The 21411-nt window shown below is 38.2% G+C and overlaps 1 protein-coding gene across 2 annotated transcripts; it reads left to right on the forward strand.

Moving 5' to 3' along the window:
- Positions 1 to 12832: 12832 nt before the first annotated feature.
- Positions 12833 to 21267, forward strand: caprin1a (cell cycle associated protein 1a). 2 transcript variants are annotated; one of them, XM_034217569.1, is made up of 17 exons: positions 12833 to 12991; positions 14690 to 14824; positions 15405 to 15467; positions 15691 to 15777; positions 16215 to 16456; positions 16655 to 16737; positions 16992 to 17147; positions 17226 to 17281; positions 17415 to 17498; positions 18161 to 18322; positions 18455 to 18563; positions 18770 to 18831; positions 19185 to 19316; positions 19611 to 19770; positions 20065 to 20253; positions 20365 to 20471; positions 20657 to 21267. In XM_034217569.1, the coding sequence occupies exons 2-17, from the start codon at positions 14690 to 14692 to the stop codon at positions 20741 to 20743; spliced, it is 1914 nt and encodes a 637-aa protein (XP_034073460.1). In that variant the 5' UTR covers positions 12833 to 12991; the 3' UTR covers positions 20744 to 21267. The 2 variants fall into 2 exon arrangements, with proteins under 2 accessions (XP_034073460.1, XP_034073470.1); XM_034217579.1 differs by lacking the exon at positions 19185 to 19316.
- Positions 21268 to 21411: the final 144 nt, after the last annotated feature.

The following is a 21411-nucleotide window of genomic DNA, read 5'->3' on the forward strand; positions in this document are numbered from 1 at the left end:
CAAACAGGGCTTCTTAGGTATCTACAGTACATCATAGCCATACTAAACCATTGTTCTTTTCCCTCTAACATTGCATTGCTGTATTGTCTTACAGACCACACTCACTGGAGAAGACTAGCTTTTGATCATGAGGAGATAAACAGTATACTGTATATATACAGATTTGACTGGCTGTCCTCTTTTTTTAATGTGGCAGCAATAACCTTCAGTGAATCTCCATCTTCTGAGAGTTTTCTAAATTAGACAGATTTCCAAAGGATTTCGAAGGACAAAAAAGATTGAAAACATATTTTGTTTGATGTAATTTAGATACAGTATAAACTGCTTCTCCTCACATTTGCTAATTCATGTTACCTTGACATCTTCACAGATTCCCCCAGTGGCGCCAATTGGGTTGTAACTAATATTCTGCCATCATTGTCTTTATATGCAAGTACCCACCCCACCCAACCTCAAAGCCAGGGCCATCTGTACAGTTAAACACATCTTTAACAAGTCCTCAGAGACACTCTAAACAGACCTGTAAGTGTTACACACATATGCAGAAAGGGATTCTGTGTGCCTGCTGCACCACTGTGTCAGATCTGGCCTGAGCCAGGCTATGGGTGGGAAGGACAATTAGGCGGAGACAGAGCTGAGCCATGCACGGGCGTGCCAAACCGTGGCATCAAGCATCACTCACCTGCCTGGCCAAATAAACCTGGACAGGGATACATCTGCTCATGCTCAAACTGTCCCATTTTGTTCCTTTGGGGTTTTGAAATTGTACAGAAAAAACACAGTCCATGAGTCAAATATTTGTTTATAAATATAACCTTTTATGTTTGTTTATTTGCAGCAACATTTGCATGCTTTTGAGCGTTGCACCCACGGAACAAAAATTGAGAGTGCTGTTGGGAAAATAACTTTTTTCAATGCATATCTATTCTCTTTACAGCACTTTGGTCTGGAGGTTTTAAAGTGCTTTACAAATAAAGCTGTATTCTATCATGAACCAAAAATATAGTTTCCACCTTCACGGAGCACTGCAGGCCTTCATACAGAGTAGAATCACTCCACTGTCCACTGAGGCCACACAGAGAAAATAAGCTGTTATTCCACAGTTGTTTGGAAGGATTGTGAAGAGATTGGACCTGTAATGAAAAGAAAATAGAAGTGATGTTCCCATGACGGATATGGTAAACTAAATCGAGAGAGGCCTCTCTGTCGGCTCGGAGTTCACACCTCTGGTCCCCCCACTCCCCCCCACATGCACCCTTCGTCCTTTAACCTCATTGAGTCACCCTTTCCAAAGAACCTGATCTGGCCTGGAGGCCCATGCGCTCATGTCCTGTCGAGGATTTGTTGATTTCTCTAATCACTGTTCCAGCTCTGCCTGTCTTTGTTTGTTTGGTAGAACAAGCAGCAAACACAAGTGCTTAAGATGGTCCTGTGGAACAAAGAGAGGAGAACTGCTTGAGGACACTGAACTCTTGATTGCATCTGTAAGGTCGCTGCAATTACATTGTCCTACATCCTTTTGTTCTGAAGTACACTGCAGCTACATTATGTCAACTGTAATTATATATGCATTTTTTTCTCTTTCTTGTCAAAATGGTTGCTCACACAATCATCACATATAATTATTTATGTTTTTTTATTTCAACATGTGATTGTGATGTGTTTTTGTGAATTTGAAAGAGGTTGGGCACACTGTCCTGCCTAATTGGGTTGTGTGGGTATATTTCTTTGTTTGTGTTTGAGATGCACAGAGTGGAAGAAGAATGGTAATGAGAATTAAAACCATGCATGAGGAGGAGGAGGAAGTGCAGTATTTACGTTGTTCATGGTCTCCTCGGACAGGGGGAAACAAGCCCTGCTGGCAATCTGCTCGGCTTGGCCTTATTTCACTGACAGGAGAGTCTGCATTCTCTGAAGCCGTCTCTGTTCTTTCACTTCCAGTGTGTTTTAAACAAGAACCGCAGCTCTGTTCCTATCCCAAGGAACCCAGACTTGGACCCGCTGACCCCCACATTTTTTTATTGAAATTAACTAAAGTGGCATGATGGAGCTTTTGTTACATTTTGAAAAGAAAATAGTTTTCTTTCACTGAATCCAACCTAGAAAACGGGCAGAGAAACAGTTTATTTTCAGATAAGGAGAATAAAATCAAGCTCAAAAACTGTTTTACGGAATAGGGATTAAATCATTATTTTACGGACACAGGGGCATGGGACATCAAAGGCCTCAGCTTGATCACAAAGTATCCCTGCAGCCTTCTCTTTACCATGCAGACACAGAGCAACAGGAGGGATTAGCCACAGCTTGACATGAGTCAAAGCAAGACAAGCTAAACAGATGTCATATTTGACCAACATACGTACAGTTGGCTGGTTAGCATATGGCTACTGGGGCACTGTGTGCTGATTATAGTCTTGTTAGTGACACAGTCAACTGATTAGCTGACAAAAAGTATTTTATGACAGGTGGACCACACAAATTCCGGCATGGTCGCAGAACAATGGAAAGTATCATTTTAGAGTGTTTGATCATTTGGTCCAAGAAAAAAGTCTTGTTTGCTTCAATTTTATGTAGTTAAACTCTAAAGCTTCTCACTGCTTCCACATGTCGGTACATAGCTGCGAGAGTATTTGCATCAGAGATTGTATCGGGAATGGAGCAGCCTTCTGTCATTTTGCCCTGTTTTTGCCTCAGATTTAATAAACCCACTTCATTAAATAGTTGATTATTGGAGAGTAGCCAAGCTCAATTTTGTGGCCTGCTTTTCACAACCTGATGTAACATAAGGCAGCTTCGAAATTAATGCATAGTCACACCACCAATACCACTATATCGGCAGCTTTAACCACATAATGAACTGTTGCGCCTCAGATGTCAGTCACACACTTTCCCTCCTTCTCTCTCTGTCGCTCTCTCTCTGCCTGTATATCTCTCAACACACTCTCTACATTAAATACCATCAGCACACTTTTTAAAGGTAAAAATGCCTTTGAAACTATACCCATTACAAAGAAGAAGAACCAAAAGGTTTTGGTACTTTATTTTTACTTTCCTTTGACTATTAATGTTTGACATCTGAATTTACCAATCACATGTTCACAAGAGGAAGTACAGATATGAGGCAAAAGGTTGACAAAAACTACAGGATATAATAAAATGATCCATGTTTAAATCTTTAAAAACAGGCACAAGTGATGAGCTATTATCAATTTGCAATTTGAATAGTCTTAGGAAGATTGGTGAAATAGTAAGATTTGAATTGTTTGCTGTAAACACATTAACAATACAGGGTTATACTGTAATGGGATTGTGTGGTTTGAAAATCTTTCCATGAGATCAGTAAAGTTTGCCTTTTCTTACCATGACCTTTTACGAAGGCACACAGGACAGTATAAATACACATGTAAACACAGACGGCAATACGTAGCATAACATAGAGTAAATATACTGTTATACCAACATGGCAAAACCACATGACCTGCTGTTCACACGCACACAAAATACAAATGCAGACCAGTTGTGAACTCTGGATGACTACTCGGTCCTGTGGTGTACTTGTTGTGCTTCTGGTACTCTTCACAAATGGACTGCACTTTTTGCGTGCAAGGGTGTGTGTGTGGGTGGTAGAGTATATAGGAGCTGGTTGCTCCGTATGAATCCACATACTGTGACAGTTGCCTGGTGCATAATGTTTGAAACCTGCCTTTCCTTAAAAGCTCTTCAGGCTCAATCCAGAGTCTGACCCAAGATCATCCGCAGAGCACTTGCCACGTCGGCCCTTCATCACTTTACAACGCCCGCTCAATGACCAGCTCCAGACATGACAGACATGGAGCTGGACAGAATTGCACACAGCGCTCCTGTAGCACCATGACAGCGAGAGATGGGTGGGAATGACAGACTCACCGCCTCATGTTATTCCTGTCATTTAAAATAGTAATCAAAGCTGATCTAATTTAGCCAGTCTGTATAATTGAGGTCTTTAGGGAGAAGTTGACAGGGTCCAGATACTCTCTCTTTCTGTGCAAACGTCTCACAAGAAGCAAAGAAAATTCTGGGATACAGGGGAGTCATGACAGAGACGTTTGTCGAGGATGTAAACCAGACGTCAACCGCCTGTGTGTCCTGATGTTGCATGAATGCTTATAGGAAACAATCATGCATATATCAGAGCTCTGTGCTCACTCACTTAAAACAGTCATGCATTTGCCATTGTCCAGGTCTGCATTTGTTTGTTTAAGTTTATACTTGGCATATGATACATGTGTATTACATTTCTCATTTAGGCACAGGTTTCCAGGCCAGTCGTGGGCTTTTTTGTACGGGTCCTACTGGTCTGCCTGGCCTTTCATTACAATTGACAATTGGCATTTGAGATTTGTTTATATGATATTTCAGTGTTTCTGCCCATAAAGTCATGGTACTTCTTCTGAAAGCAATAACTAAACATTGGATAGACTGAATAGCTAGTTTGCGCTAATATTCGAGAAGGTCAGACATTGTTGTGGCCACTCACAGTTGGTGGTTGATACCATCTTCACGGTCATGCTACATCCAAGTATGTTTCTAGTTTGTCTTGCTTGGAGGAAACATGCTGTATTATTATTATCTCCACATCTCTTTTGTTTAGTTTTTTCAGTGGGGATAGATTTCAACCAAGGTAACAGTAGAAGTCAAAATCTCTTTCATAACATTGAAATACACACCAATAGTGAAGGTTATTTGGCTCTGTGTTTAGGTTTAGATATTCATCCATATTGATTTGAATCTAAACGCAGAGTAAACATGACACGCTCAGTCTGCTTTACAGCTAAATGAATTGAGTTTGAACAAAAACCACACAATGTTTCACAGCGGTGAAAACTATTTATTTCAGCTCAACTAATATTCTGTCATCTCTGGTGAGATTCTACTCAAATAGTATCTGCCTATTTTGATTTTGACTATTCCGATTGAGCAGCCCCTTTTTTATTTGTAGTATAAATATGTAGAAGTGCTAATAAACCCCTTTAATCTGATTTGATATAAATGGATTCCAATATTTATCTATTGTGTGTGTTGCACAAAGTATTTGGCTAACAAGTTGCTCCGTATTATTTATTGTTAGTCTCTCCTCTTCTATTTTAGCATGCTAGTAAATGTTCAAGAACTTCAAGTATAGCACTACATTTTCTGCTTTTTAATTTGAAGAAATACTTCGTTCCCAGAAAAAATAAATACAAATGTGTCTTAATCTCTCCTGCATAAAATGATACAAAAGGTTTCTGACATTTCAGCTGAGTATTGATCTGAACCATAGAGCTACTCTGAGCATGTCCGTGACTGACAGACGTTATTGCAAAGCTAGTTCCAGACGTGTTTGAAAGTCTCCAAACCTCTGTTGGTGTTTCATCCCAGAATCGGCTTCCCAAGAGCTCTTATGATGCCCTCTGGGCCAGGCTCTGTTGGATAGAAGGGCCAGGTCCGCTCTAGTTTCACGCTGTCAGATAAGATCAGTTTGTGTGTTGGATTTCTGTCACTGAGCAGACCAGGTTAGTGCTGACCTGGTACTAAGGTTTGGGCTTCAGGAGCCAACACTAGTCACGCAATGCAGAACAGGAAGTCAAAGGTCAGAGTTTACTTTCTCCATCTTCTCAGTTACGTCAACCTTCACAGGGACCATCTTACAACAAATATGCCTAAACTTCTCTTTGTACATAAGCGCTATTTCAGTATTGTAATATAGGAAAGCAAGAATAGTTAATGATGTTTTTTAAAGGTTGTAAAACTGAATGAATGAGGATTTAGTTCAAATTAGATTTCGGATGAGATTGTTATGGTAAAACAATTGCAGGACAAAAAGAAGAGTGACAATTCAGTCTCTAGTTTACATTGTGCACACTCTCCCTTCGACCACATGTTAACAGTATTTTCATGATGTAAGACTCTGCCTTACTGCTGTACGGTCTATATCTTACAAAGACTGTTGAATGTGGTTGAGGCAATTTATCAACTTGCATTCTCAGTAACTTGAAACATTGTAGGAGAATTGGTGTAGTTTTAATTTTGGACGGATTTAGTGTTGAATAACTTTTGTCTTACCTGCTATATTTTCTGTAATTCAGTGAGCCATTGCTACTTGGTTTTATTCAGCTCAAAAATCTTTCACTCATTATTTCATCCCTTTGACTCATAATTTAGCCAAACCTTAAACTATGTATTGGGCCAAAACACATGTCACGATAGGGTCTGGCCTGTAAACTGGATCTGTCTTTATTAATATCCTGTAGTGTACAGTACACAATGTGGTTAAAGTCATACCAACTCAAATACAAATGTGCCAACTGTTCTTACAGAGCAGATGTTGTGCATTGAAGCTCGATATTATCACATTTAACTAGCTGTCACATAACCACAATGTCTTTAATAGGTTGACTGACATAAGTGACTTCTGAGTGGATCCCTGATTCAGATCAACAACTTGTGACGAAAGAATAATCAATTGTTGAAAAACTGGAAACTACACTCTAAAAAGTCATTCAGGCGACCTTTCACCACCACTTAATTAAATGCATGGTTGCAAGATACAAATTTGGATTAATTGATTTAGATAAATATTTTAAGTTGCAAACATTAATTTATAAGTTGTGTTGACGTAATAATGTTGGTAATTACATCAACTTAATATTGTGTGTAATTTGAACTCTGATTTCTGCGTTAATTGACTTAAAACAAAATTCAAGTTGTAGTTAGTACTGTAATGCAATTGGCTTGATAACTTAATTGTTCTACACCTTGAGTTAAGGATTTCAAGTCCACTCCCACTTAACATGACCGGACAAGTTCCGACAGTTAAGACAAATAGAAATATACAAAGGACATTTTAAGGTGAGTGTCATCTTTTGTCATTCAAATACAGTAGATAGCCTTGTAGTTGCACTGTATAGGCAAATTGCTGTTTGACCAAAATTAGCAGCCTTTGAACTGTGAATAGTTCTGTGAGATGATACAAAGTAGTAGAGGCTACTGTGAGAGTAAAAATACTTTGGTTACTATTGTGATATCACTTTTTATTAAAAATATTTGTTGGTGAAGCAGATCAAGGACATGCTTTTGAGGTAGGATCGTTATTTAGAGTTGTCATTGAAATGCAAGTTGTTGGCAGTCACCCATTCAGAATATATACTGTAGGTAATTTCTTTTTTTCCTTTTTCAAAAATAGCACAATCAAATTGAAGTACACAGAGAACTATAGCCATCCGCTGCCTTGTCGTGTACCTTGGAGAAAAGGAAGAGGACATTTTCAAGGAGTTTAGTGAAGTAATTACAAATCTTGAAATAAAATAAAATCCATGGGCCCAGTGTAAAAACACAGGACAAAAGCACTGCTCTCTGTCAGTTACATTTTGAAGCATATTGCACTTTTGGCCACACCCCAATCAAAAATATCTTAGCAACGTTCAGCTTGGATAGGTGTTGACAGCAATGGCATGGGAAAAGGATTGTGTAACATTTGAAAAGTGGCTTCTGCTCTTCACTTAACCTTAAAGTATTATATGGAACGTGTAAAAAAGATGAGAAGATATACTAAAACTTGCACGGTTGTGATTGACAAAATCTGTCCACATGCATTTAAACACTAGGCAAAGTACTCAAAACCACCTCTGTGTGTCTTCAGGACCACATTGCCATGACGACACACACATGCAGACTCAATAGGTGAAAACAATACCAGCGTTGCTTTAGCAGCTGGTAATAATGGCTCTGAATTCGCTAAGAGTGATAGTTTAAAAAGTGTGCAATTACCTAATTCATTATCTCTTATGCGCTAACCTATTATTTAATGTGCTTCAAAAGGACATGAATTTCGCCTTCATCAGTGACTGGTCCACCCCAGGATCTGACCATACGATGGCAACCATCGTGGTCGAGGGAAACAAATGAATGAGCAAGCATTCTGAGTTAAATGTGTTCATACTGTATTAAATAATGACTGTCGGTAGTGTAAACATCTTTGTTACATCTTTTGTAAAATTGATGTGTGTGATCTGCAGATTGGTGGCCATTGAGAGTTTGTTTCTGTAGTTTTACAAAAACTTTACAGATTTTACATATTTGGCACTGGTTTTAAATATGCAAAGGCCTCTAACTTCGTTGTGATGGCAGCATGTATTTGCTGTGTCCCCATGTCCCATGGTAATATGGCTAATGTGTTTATTTATTATTTGTGGGGCAATTTAAATGTGTGTTATTTATCTTTTTTTTCAAGATTTAAATGAAGCTCAGCGCAAGTTTTTTCAGGAAGACTGGGTGTATATTCACTCCGCAGCTGCATATAATCAGCTCATCACAGGCGTTCTCTTTAACCTATTACATTTCACCTCATTCTCCATCAGCCAATCAACGTGCTGCAGCCAAACTATAAAATGGTTCTCCTCTCTCCTGCAGTCAGCTGTGATTTCAGGTGTTCATGCACCTTATCATATGGCATGTGTCAATAAATGTTCAAATTAAATGAAGTCTCTCCTGATTGAAACATCATGTGTTGAAATAAACAACTGCAGTTCAAAATAAAAAGTGAATTGCCTAACATTTTTGTTGTGGACTTAATTAATTTCTTTCTTTAAAGGCAAACACATGAAAAAGCTAAGAAAAAAAACGATTGAATACAATATATTTGGAGCAACTTAATTTATAAATTGTTGTTCACAATGATGGTAATTAAGTACATACAACTTAAAATTCCTTTTAAATCATGTGGTAAAACTAGTCGGAACAACGTAATTTTTTGAGTAATCAACTTAAAAACTTGTGTTTATGCTACCAATTATTAAGTAAGTGGTAGCACACATAAATATATAGTGTGTGTGGGTCTCAGTAGACACATTTGTTTGAGTTGAATCTGGATGATTGACAGCTGTGTGTTCTAGGAGCTGACAAAGTTATATTAATAAAATCATACTGAAAAGATAATCATGATTATGAGAGGTAAACATTTTTGCTCACATTCATATTTTGCTGGTTCATGTGATTGTCAAAAGTCTCATAGTCAAATGTTCTCCAGTCGTGATACTGTGTTTCATTTGAGGTTTGAGGTACTAGACAGGGACTCACACAATGAGAAATAATAATTGACAAAGAGTACATCTACCTATCTTAGGAGCCTCCAAAAATAAGCTGCTTCTCTGTAGCTGCTATGACACGTTTTGAGTTACAACTCTACACAAAACAAACAAATCATGGTGTCCCCCGTCGTACAGAGCATAGTGAGCCTCTGAGGCTTGTAGTCACTGTGCCCTTACTTAAAAAACAACAACATGTGGTCATGAATGGATAGTATTTTCACAGCAACTCTCTGTGGCATAGGACATTATAAGTGATTCTGCATCTTTGAAATGACCAACATCACCAAAGGCATCACTGGTATGGCCTTGTGAATGCACTGCAGTGGGAAACTTGTGCATTTGGTTTTAAAATGCAAAGCACTGAAGATAATAATTATCATAGTTTGTCCCAAAGGACTGCATGGTAAACAAATCCACCCTTGAACCACAATCCAAAATCAAACCTCAATCGCATGAATCGCAAATTGCGAGATGGGAATAAAATCCTCTGCTTGTAATAATGATAATGATGGTACTTAAGTGAAGATGCGTGTAATCTGTCTGTAACACATGTGGGCCATGAATTATTAATGTTGCCTTACTTAAAGGAGGCTGTGAGAGGAAAAAGCCCCTCATCCGCGCAAAAAAGTTTGGAAACACCAAGATCCGGACTTCACCTCTGTGTTTCCTGTAACTTAGAAACATTTTAGGATAATGGCATAATAAGATAAATAAAAATATATTTTAAAAAAAGTCACAGAAACCATGTAAAGATGCATACTTTAAAAAAGAGGGAAGACATGGAGAAAGGGGAAGCCAGAGAGGTTGTAGATTCATTCCTGTGCTTGCCTGCTGCACTACAAGTGGTCTGGCGCTGAAGTGTTTCTGGGGCTCTTGTGGTTTTTCAGCCAATACATCCTCTGCACATATTTAATCTAGTCAGATGTGCTGCAGGAGAAGAGCACTGAAGGATGTACGGCTATTACTCAGCTGCCCACATCAGAGAGAAGGGTTAGATATCCATACACCCCCACCCCACCTCACTTGTTATAGGCAGATCCGTCATCGGCCAGAGGGCCAGACACAGGTATCAAGGAGGTGTGAAAGTTGACTGTGAATGTTTATTAAAAAGGTCTGAAACTTTGATGTGGGTTTATTTTTTTTCCGTTTTATGTTTATTTTCATGGCTCTGTTGTTTAAGTTATATTGATAAGCATTTTTATTTATTTTTTGGTTTCGCCCGTGTGGGCATGTGCGGGTGGAGGAAGGGAGGGAGGGGGGAGTGTAGTGAGTGTACTGTGGTACTGTGATATTACAATATAAATGAAATGGCATCGATTACTGTACACTATAATGAAATAAAAAGACTTGAAAAAAAAGGTCTGAAACACTGAAGGTTTGAAACGCTGTTATTTTACCATATGATGGAAAGTGTGAGAGCTAATCTTTAACCATTTAAAAAAAGTTTACATTTTGAAAGTCCAGTTGCTGAATAGTTTATTACACAGCCACAATACAATAAAAATAGAAGCTGTTTGATTGAAGAAAGTCATAAGAGAATCTCTGCTGCTCTCCAAACATTTTTAATCTTCAGGTTTTCATTTAACTGGCAGTTTTTTTAAGATGAGTATTGAACCAGCACACATACTGTTAGTAAGTGATTGGGTTTTGACTTGGTATTTATGTGGTGCAACCTGGGTGCAACTTACAACATTGTATGTACCGTTTTCTCTATTCAGTGTTGTTGCAATACTATATTAATTTTCAATATCAATTTGGAGTAGCCTTAGACTTAAGATTTGTCTTGCCAAACCAACGCTGTTCCTATTGTGCACAAGACAAAAAAGCCTTTGAATTGAATTGTTGTAACTTGGTATCCTTTCATTTTTTCTTCATGTAATAACACTGTGTAAATCACAAGATTGCTAATTCCAGCTGAAAATGTACAGAAAAGACAGAGAGAAAACAATTTAATTTCAGCTACACTGGTGAACACACATCAGAGGACCATCTGAGACAGCAGCTTCATGACTGGGTTAAGAGATGGTTTTTCAGAATGTTTTGTGTGATACACTTCCAGTATATGGTAAACCTGCGCCCTCTTCTGTTCATACATTGCTATCACTTTCTATATCAGTCCAAACATCCAGTCCTGCACCTACATAAATTGATACACCTACATTTCATTTTGTTTTTAAAGTTTTGGTCAGAGATCTGTTTAAGGAAAGATAGGATAGGGACTAAAATACTTTCTTTATTTTCAAGCCCAGTTTACACTCTGTGTATAACAACAGTGCCAACAATTAGTTAAAAGCTGAAATGGATTAAGGTTGTGTCTGTATTTTGACTTAGAACGTAGGGGGTTTGGAGCATGGCTGAGGTTAAAATTCCTAAAAAGAAAAATGTATACCTAGTGAGTATTTTATAGGCTGCTTTCAGTATTTTTTGTCTAAATATATTTTAAATGGATTAGAATAAAAAATTAATGAAGAATTCAATACTTCCCTACCAATATTCTGTCATGGTGGAGAATCATTTGAACCTGATGAATGTTAGAAAAATACTTATAATATAACTGAACAGTAAACTGACTGAATATAAGAAAAGAAAAACATTCTTTATAAATTGTTGGGCACTAGTTTTTCTAAATCTCTGCTTGGGTCTGTCTCATATCGTATTTGTGTTTATCATGAGATAAGAACAAGCTTTGAAATCAAAAAGTGCATAATATAATGGACACCAATGAACATCCACTGACACTTTATCCATCGAAGAACCAATATTAATCAGGTGTCTGTTCCGTCAGTCTGATCTCTGAAATGTTTAAGGGAGTGAAATATAATTGTAATTCACATCAGACAACATAGCACTTCTAAACCGATCTTTAGATCAATTAAAACATTGAGTTATTGATACATATAGGCTACATATGCACTTTGATGATGCAAGATGTCCTATTTTCATATATCTCACTATGCTTTTTGTTTAGAATCAGAACACTTTATTTGTCAAATGTGTGCACAATGTGTGTCCAATCTTTACACTTGCTCTATTTTTGTTTTTGCTCTTATTTATTTGACTGTTGTGACACCTTGGCCTGGGACTACAGATGAAAAGTTGCATTTTGTGCACTGCCCCCTCTCCCAAACAAACTAAAGTGAATCAATAAGGTTGAATTTGTCCTGTAAAAGAAGGAGTTACACTTGGAACCTTATGGATAATTAATATAATGTATCAAGTGCAGCACCATCAGGTCTGGCTCCAACAGGAGGGTGATAACTTCTTTATATCTATTTATATATCTATCATAATACTGCCTTCAATTCTGTATATGTGTATATTGATATAGTGTATTCAAAATGTATACTACACTACAACACTATAGATATCCTTCATTATTGATATGTTTATATTCACTGTTTTGGGTTTATATTCTACTGCTGATATGTATATCTTTGTTGTATTTCTTATTTTTTATTATTTTACTGTATTACTTTTGTATTTTTTTAAAAACGTCTTATTCATGTGCATGACTTGTGTACATGCTGCTGTGACGAAAGCATGTCCCAAATTGTGATGAATCCAATGTATCTTATCTTATCATTTTATTGCTTGTTGATATGTAGATATGCACTGACAGGATCGTTTTTTTTATTTCCTTGTACCTGTACAATGACAATACAGGAATTAAATTCAAATCAATTTATAATTTACCGTCAGGCAATTTCAAGGTTAGCTCAGGGGTCCTTTTAGCTGCTACCGTTAGCTCAGCAGCAGTTAGTCAGCCATTGGCTAGCGTGAGCCTGAGCATCCTTCTAGAAAAATACCACTGAAAGTGAAAGACTGCTTGCTCACATTTAACGCTAAATCCGACACAGGAAATCTCTTTGAAGACAAAGAGTATAAAGGTATGTGATTCATGTCATCATCAACAAATTGCTGTTTAACCTGTACATTTAAAAAAAAAAAAATCGTCTTTAGTCAAGGCGATTGCAGAAAACGAGTTGTCGCAGCGTCTCGAAATGCTCTTTGTTCTTCACTGTTTTAAACGTTATTTCGACGGCATTTATTTTTGTTCGAAACTACAATAACTATTTTTATGATTTAACTGAAACATTGTTACCTCGGGGTATTAGCCGCTAGCTAATGCCCTTTTAACGGCTGCAGCTAGCTTCTCGGCTAACAATGGGACAAGGAGATTAGGACCAGTGTTTGCTTGTTACATTTGATGTAACGGTAGCTAGCTAAAACTTAATCTTACACCAGTGAAATGCTAGATTGACTACGAGGCCAACGTTTTCAACGTTAACTAACATTGCATGACTTCGTGTTGGTTACGTATTGATAGCATATGTTTATAACGATAGCCGGTGTTTCCAAGGGAGCTGTGGTTTTTAACTTTGAATAGAAGGCCGACATTTTAATTTCTGCTAACCTCCTCTGTCTAACTACTCATTCAGTTCAGCGTATTTTCAAATAACTATCTATTTCCAACTAACCATATAACTACGTGATGCCTTGGGGGTATATTCGGTTTTATTCGTTCCTTAACCCAAACCAAAGACGGGGTGAATTGCTGGATCACTTCTCCTGGCCCAGTGTTGTGGGTTTTAGTCAGGCGTCACTGTGCTGATGATAACCGTTGAACACATTTCAGATGCTAGTACTTTTTCTTGAGTATTTCCATTTTTAGCTACCTTCTACTTCTACCGGCCCCACTGCAAATGTAGAGCTCCATCGTTGACTTTTACTCCACTACATCCATTTGACCTTTAACCTTTGGTTACTGTGCAGATGTAGGAGTATGATGTGAAATATAATCAACACTTATATGAGTTATATACTTATATATATATATACTTATATGAGTATTGACAGAGAAGGCTTTGTGAGTCAATATTATTTTAGCTTCTCCCACCACACATAAAGACATGCATAGAAATGTGTTGATCTGAAAATCAGATGCAAAAAACAGATTACAAATGTAGAAATAACTGATAACATTCCAGTAGGGCTGCTCAATTAATCGTATTTTAATCGCAATTACGATTATGGCGTGCAACGATTACGAAAACAACGTAATCGAAATAAAACGATTATTTTTTTATTATTATTACTTTTTTTTAATTCAAATCTTTTTTTTATTGGTTTTTCAGTTGAATTATACTTAAAGTTCAGGGTAATCAACTGTTAAAAACCTACTGTTCAACATTTTTTCTCCAATAAATTGATGTATTCAAAGTAAATGGATAATCGTTTTTAATAATCGTGATATCAATTATTGACCCAAATAATCGAGATTATGATTTTTGCCATAATCGAGCAGACCTACATTCCAGTATAAAATACTTGGCTTTTGTTCATTAAAAGCTACTCAAAATCCCCTAGCTATCCCATCTTCTTAAGAAATTGCAGAGTCAGACATGCTTTTGTACAACTATAGTTTTCTCCCCCCTAGTTTCCTAAACACTTGTGCAGGCGCTATTGTCTTTGGTGACAAAGAATGGGGCAGTCCATGATGTATGCACTTCTAAATGACTGAAGTCTCTCCCTGTGATCTGGACTGAAAATGTAAAATATTTGAATGCATGTTTTTCTCTCAATAGATGCCTTCAGCAATGGTTGGCAACAATGCTGTCCAGTCTGCCTCTCCAGACCTGGGAAATGGAAGTAATAATGAAGCCATGAAACAGATTCTTGCTGTGATTGACAAGAAGGTTCGCAATATGGAAAAGAAAAAGGTAGATCTACTTCATTAGAAATGAAAATGTGTCATCAAATTATTTTTTCTTGTTGAATTCAAAGCAGAATGTGAGATGTGTTTTTTTGTGAATGTGTTGCAGTTGACATCTTCAGGCAGAAATGATTATCTCTTGCTTATTTGGAGAACACAGATGATGAGGTTTACTTTAAGTTAAAAAAGGTTGGAGTAGATATGTCAGTGGGTTCTTGTAGTTAATTTGTAATGCAATCCATTAATAACAGCAACTTGAGCCATGAATCTAAGCTGAGTCAGAAAATGTATTTAATTTCAGTTTAACATTCTACTAAATACTTTTTTACATTTTCATAATTCAGAGTTAGCTTTATTTCTGCAGACAGCAGCCGCCAATTATCGGTCAGCGTTCTTGCTTATAATCGTACCTCTTCTGGTTTTTTCTAACATAACTTGTGTATAAGAAACCATGTCTATTCTGATTATATAACAAATAATAATTACGGTTCTCTCATTCAACTGTGCGAGATATCAATTTCTGTTATGCATATGGCTTTATTTCATCGGTCTCTTTTAACATTTTGTATTTCTCAATATTCCTACAGTCTAAACTGGATGACGTTCAAGCAAGGAAGAGTAAGGGAGAACAACTGAATCAGGATCAGCTGGTAAGCTAAGGCCATGACAGTTTGCATACAGCTTTGTTCATTTGCAGTTTGCAAATCCAATGAAAAACAACAAACCTTGAAAAAATAAAAGATTATAAAAGGATACCTGTTGTCAAATAAAAACAGACTGGAAAATGGTGCATCTTTACAAGTTACTGTATCCTGAGAATGATTTTTTTAATGATTCCCAAATCTGTATTTCCTTTGAATGATGTATCTGAAGGAGGCCTTGGCGAAGTACCAAGAGATCGCCCACAACCTGGAATTTGCTCGAGAGTTGCAGAAAAACTTCATTGCACTGGGACAAGACGTGAGTAATGAGTTGACATTGCTCTTATAACTTGCTGATTTGTTGTTATTATTATTTAAAATGTTAAAAGTTGAATCTGTGTGTTGATCTTTTACTGCTTACAAACGTAGTAGACCCGGTCCCTCTCCTTAGTCCCTTTTTTAAAAGCAAATAATTTTTTCAGATCATGCTTTTTTTTTTCACATTCACAACATCCTGTTGAAACTGATACTTTACTCCAGGGAAAAGACTTGAGGCTGCTTATCATAATAACGCAACATGACAATAGGTCCTCAAATAATAAGGCCTTAATTAAGCTTGTTATATGGGAAGTTGTCATTGATTAGCAGTACTTCTTAGACTAAGTTTATTTCAGATTCTACATGGCCAAGAATGTACAGGTTATGATTTTTTTTCTTTTTGGGAAAAGCACTGAACCCAAATGTATGTGTTTTTAGATTCAGAAGGCAGTGAAGAAGACAGCCAGGCGGGAGCAGCTGCAACGGGAGGAGATGGAACAGCAGCGGCTGAAGACCGTTCTGGAGCTTCAGTTCTTACTGGACCAGTTGGGGGATGAGAGCGTCAGGCAGGACCTCAAACGCCCCGATGCCAGCGGCTCCCCTTTGCTCTCGGACACTGACCTCACATCCCTCGATGAGTTTTACAAACTGGTGGGACCTGATAGGAACTATGACATCAGGTATGAAGGGCTGCTAATATTTAAGTTAGCATAAGTTATATGCAATCCTTGCAGTATCATTTAAACTGCTTAAAATATGGTCTTAATTATAGTTATAATATCTGAATTGCTGCTTTTTTACCTGCTCAGTGGGTGTATATGTTCATACTGTGCCAATAGCATACTAACAATGTATATCTATTGTCGTGTACCTTGCAGGTTGACTGAACAATATGAAGAGGCCTCAGTACACTTGTTTGAACTGCTTGATGGCCGAGACAAGGCTGTGGCAGGGACCACATGTAAGTATTTTAATGGCTCTTGATACCTGGACCAGCATCCATTTTTTCCAGTCTTGAACAACTGGTTTCCAGGAATCAAGGAATTAAAGACAAATATATTTTTAAGGATGTTATTCAAACTATAACGTGTTTTCCAAGATGTAAACTTGGTTTGAGTTTCTGGTCAAAATAGAGACAAAGAATAAAAGAGACAATCATGTGATATATGTCTAGCTGTTATTTAGTTGTTTTGCTTTTACTGTTGTTTGTTCCAGACAAGTCACTGAAGGACACTCTGGACAAAGTGCTGCTCAGTGGTTATTTCGACAGAGCACAACCTCATCAGAATGGGAGGTGCGAAGAGGAAGAGGAGCAAGAGGAGCAGACTGTAGTGGATGACTCTAATGCTGTGAAGCAGCCATCCGAACCTGGTAACTAAGCTTAAACATTAGCAGATATGTGTTATATTTTTATTATATTCAAACTGTCCTGAAATTTTTTTTTTATAGAAGCAGAATTGGCTACCGAAAAATACGCTGAGATAATTCCAGTGGAAACTACAGAGGTGAGATTTCGATATGTGTTGCATTACTAAAGCATAACAAATCCCCCAAAACACAACTATGCAAAGTTTTGTTGTACTGCATTTTACATGTATTTTAAATGTACTTAATTGTTTGCATTTTCTTGTGTTATAGTTTGTCAACAGACAGTTCATTCCAGAAACTACTTACAGTAGTACAGACGATGACCAAGTGGAGAAGTGGGCGGAGGAGGCCCAGGTAATAAAACACTACTGCCTCACCATAGTTCTTAATGCAAACATGCATACGTACTGTGTACTCTAATGCAGTGATTCTCAAACTTTTTTCATTCATGTACCCCCTTTGAAAAAAAAATGCAGCCATGTACCCCCTGATCAGTGCAAAAACAATTTGTTAGGGAAGAAATGCCTATATAAAGAGGTACAGTGCTGCACCATCGGTGTCTGATTTATTAAAACAACAACCTTGTAACTGAGAAACACTTAAATGCTACATTTCAAATGTTTACAATCCATCACTAAATTCATGGCAAACCAATTTTAACATCATGCAATAACACTAAGATGACATTAGTTGCATTGAACTGATCTTTTTAATAAGTTGTACTTACAATGTAGTGAAACATGGGCTTGTGCTTCACTGAGGATCTTTGTTATTCTCAGTGACAGGAAGGCCACTGCAGTTATTACACTTTGCGTTTTGAAATATGTGTAACTCTGTTAATATAAAACCCACTCTGCTCAAACTTCCTTACATTTCCTAAAATTGGTATTTATTTATTTTTTCAATTAACATAAAAATAAATCTCACGTACCCCCTGCAGTACTCCAACGTACCCCTAGGGGTCCGCGTACCCCCATTTGAGAACCACTGCTCTAATGTGTCCTTGTGTTGAATAGATGGTGAATTCCCTCCAGCACCAGCCCCCTGCCCAGCTGGCTGCAGAACCAACCGATGCTGAGGACCATGGCAGTCCCCCCCCAGCAGCTGACCCCGTGGTCAGGAAGCAGGTAGTGCAGGACCTCATGGCCCAACTGCAAGGAACGTACAACTTCATGCAGGTAAACATTTCCAGCATCATATAATGTGTTGTCTTGCCCGGACGACGTTTTTTTTGTTGTAGTCTTCTTCTGCACTACCCTTATATCTGATCCATGACCCAACAGTGCATTTACTCTTTTTGGTTTTCCTAGGAGTCCATTTTGGAGTTTGACGGCCAGGCACTGGACCCAGCCATTGTGGCTGCGCAGCCGATGAAGCCTGCGCAGACTGTTGACATGCAGCAGATGGGCTGCCCTCCTGGTGAGTGTCACTTCATTTACCTGTGCAGATTTTACAGTAGTGTCCTCGCGGTGTTCTTTGATGTGGATATATTAATATATGATTGGATTCCATTATATGATTGGAATCATTTGAATATAATAAATAAAGGTTTGAGATTAATACTAAATGCATAATGTTGGTAAAAATTGTTCCCTAATGTGCCTCTTTTATTTTCTTCCCAACAGCCCACTCAGAGTCCAGACTTCCTCAAACAAGTGCAGTGTCTGGACCGCAGGAAACCTCACAAGTGAGTAGAGTGGGTGCAAGAGGGAGGCGCTTGTTTATCCGTTTGCCTAAAAGAGTAGTAGGGTGAAAAAATAAAAAGTTCAAAAAATGATAAGAGTAGTATGGTATGGGTTGTTTTTTGTAATATGCAGGCTGTATTTATAAAAGCGCTACTAAAAGGAGTTAATGTAATGCTCACCGACGTGTCATGATTTACTTTATAACGGGTAGATATTGGAATCATTTGAATATACTAATAAAAAGATAGAAGGGAGCTTTTAAGGTAAAAAATAAATCACACATCCCGTCTTTCCCACTGATCTCTAAAATCCTTGTTTCCTTGCCTTCTGAATCCCCTCCTTGACCCCTCCCCAGGCCTCGATCTGTGTGTCATCTGAACAGTCCCCCTCCCCATGTTCCCTGTCCTCTGCTTTCCCACCTGTCTCCAAACCCACCCACACTGGAGGCATCAATGTCAACGCCGCTCCCTTCCAGTCAGTGCAAGCGGTACGCTTTCTATCTGGGTATAAGTAAACGATCTGACCATGAACATGTTAGGACTTATTCAATACATTCTGTTTGAAACTGTCAGGTTCCATACTTGTTTCTACAAAATCGATGTACAGCCAGTGAATTGCTTTTTTGTAGCAGCGAATTAACAACAAAATATGTGTGCACCATCTAAATAGGTGACATTTCAACACGTCCCCTAATTTCCCAAACCTAAAAAATACGTTTGACCTTCAGGTGTTTTATGAAAATTGCAATTTTGATACAGGAACCCTTTCTTTCCATCCTAAGGTATTTAATCTGAATGCACCCATTCCTCCGGCTACTGAAGGCCAAGCAGAGCCTCTGAAGCAGCCCGGTCAGTTCCCTGGGGGCTACGGGCAGGGCTTCAACGTTCAGTCAGAGAGTGCTGTGGTGCAGCCAGACATCCCACAGGAGACATTACAGTCAGGTGAGGCATCATCACATGCACATTATTTACTGTCATCTATGCAATCAGAGGGAAAATGATCACACACTTTGAGGTTGTGTTTCTTTTGAGCATGTATATGCAATGGAAACCATAAGATAAAAAATAATGTCTGTTAGAACAGGGGGGGTCAGTGCTGAAAGACAAAAATCCCTTCATGGTTTGATCGGCATGATTGTAGATCTTTCAGAATGCAGAAAGTGATTTTAAAAAGCATAACTAACTCCCCGCCATTGCGTCATAGAATTGTTAAATCTTTTATTTTCTTCTGTCTAGTTGTTGGTGGCTTCCAGCCACAAGAACAGGTCATGCCCTCAGCCGGAGGTCATGAAGAGTCCGCTCCAGGCGCAGGGTTTGGACAGTCGGGACAGTCCTTTTATAACAGCAGGGGTGTGCCCAGGGGGGGGCCCAGGAATGGCCGTGGTATGATCAACGGATACAGAGGATCTTCCAATGGATTTAGAGGTAATGGCTTCATACTATGTTTCACAGTCATGTTTCCTTAGGATTCCTTCTCATGTCAAAACATTTTGAGGTTCCACAAGTCCAAATGTAAATGCTGTGTTTTGTCTTCAGGGGGATATGAAGGATACCGCGCTCCTTTCTCAAATGCTCCCAGCACCGGTTACAGTCAAACCCAATTTAACGCGCCTCGGGACTATTCCAATAACACCTACCAACGGGTAAGAAGCCGAAAACCAAAACCTGTTATTCATTTAGTTTTCAAACGAAAAGGCTCTTGTGCGGGGATAGTGGTAGCATTTTGCCCAGTAGTATTTTTGCCAAACAATTTTCATTCAATAAATGACAACAAAATACCATCATTGTCTTAAAAATGGTTTTGTATATCCATTTTTGTTTCTTTAAGGAGGGATATCAGCAAAACTACAAGCGGGGAGCAGCCCAAGGACCCCGAGGCTTGTCTAGAGGAAATGCTACAGCATTGAGATCCTAAAGGATCCTGAGGACCGTCAAGTCGCGCCACGTTTAACATTCAGGATTTTGAATGTGTTCGCCCCAGTTCACTTTTATAACAATGTTTTGTTTCTCATTGGTAATCTTATTTTTTTAACTCTTGGCCTACTTATCAGTCAGCCTGCTTAGGTCAGTCTAGATCCTCTCCATGTTCTAACACAAAATGCTGAACTTCACCACATGTAGGATTATCAGCGAGTCTGTGATATAAAACAACAAATAGATATTCCTGTAAACTTGAAAGATTTCATTAATTTATTTTTTGTACAAAATAAATGCAAAAAATACCCTGCCACTGTCGATCTGATTCCATGACAATGATTTTCTTTGCCCTGTGCTGCCAGCCACTTTTCCTCTCGATCTCATAAATCTCATTAAGCTTTTTTTTTTTACCCCCGTCACCTCTTTGTACGCTGATTTGGTTGAGACTGTTTCAATAAAGTTGTGTTATATTACCTTCTGTGGAAGTGAACTGCTTTGCTGTTATAAATTAGTTTATTTTTATTCTGTCTGATGTGGTGTTTTTCAGTTCACTTGTGCTGGTAATAAAGGTGTTTGGCAAGACCATCACTAACTCCAGTACCACTAGATCACCCAGAGTGATCAGGTAATTAAAGCTACCATGTGTATATCTGATGCAGATTTCAT

Source organism: Gymnodraco acuticeps, unplaced genomic scaffold, assembly GCF_902827175.1.
Source record: "Gymnodraco acuticeps unplaced genomic scaffold, fGymAcu1.1, whole genome shotgun sequence".
NCBI lineage: Eukaryota > Metazoa > Chordata > Actinopteri > Perciformes > Bathydraconidae > Gymnodraco > Gymnodraco acuticeps.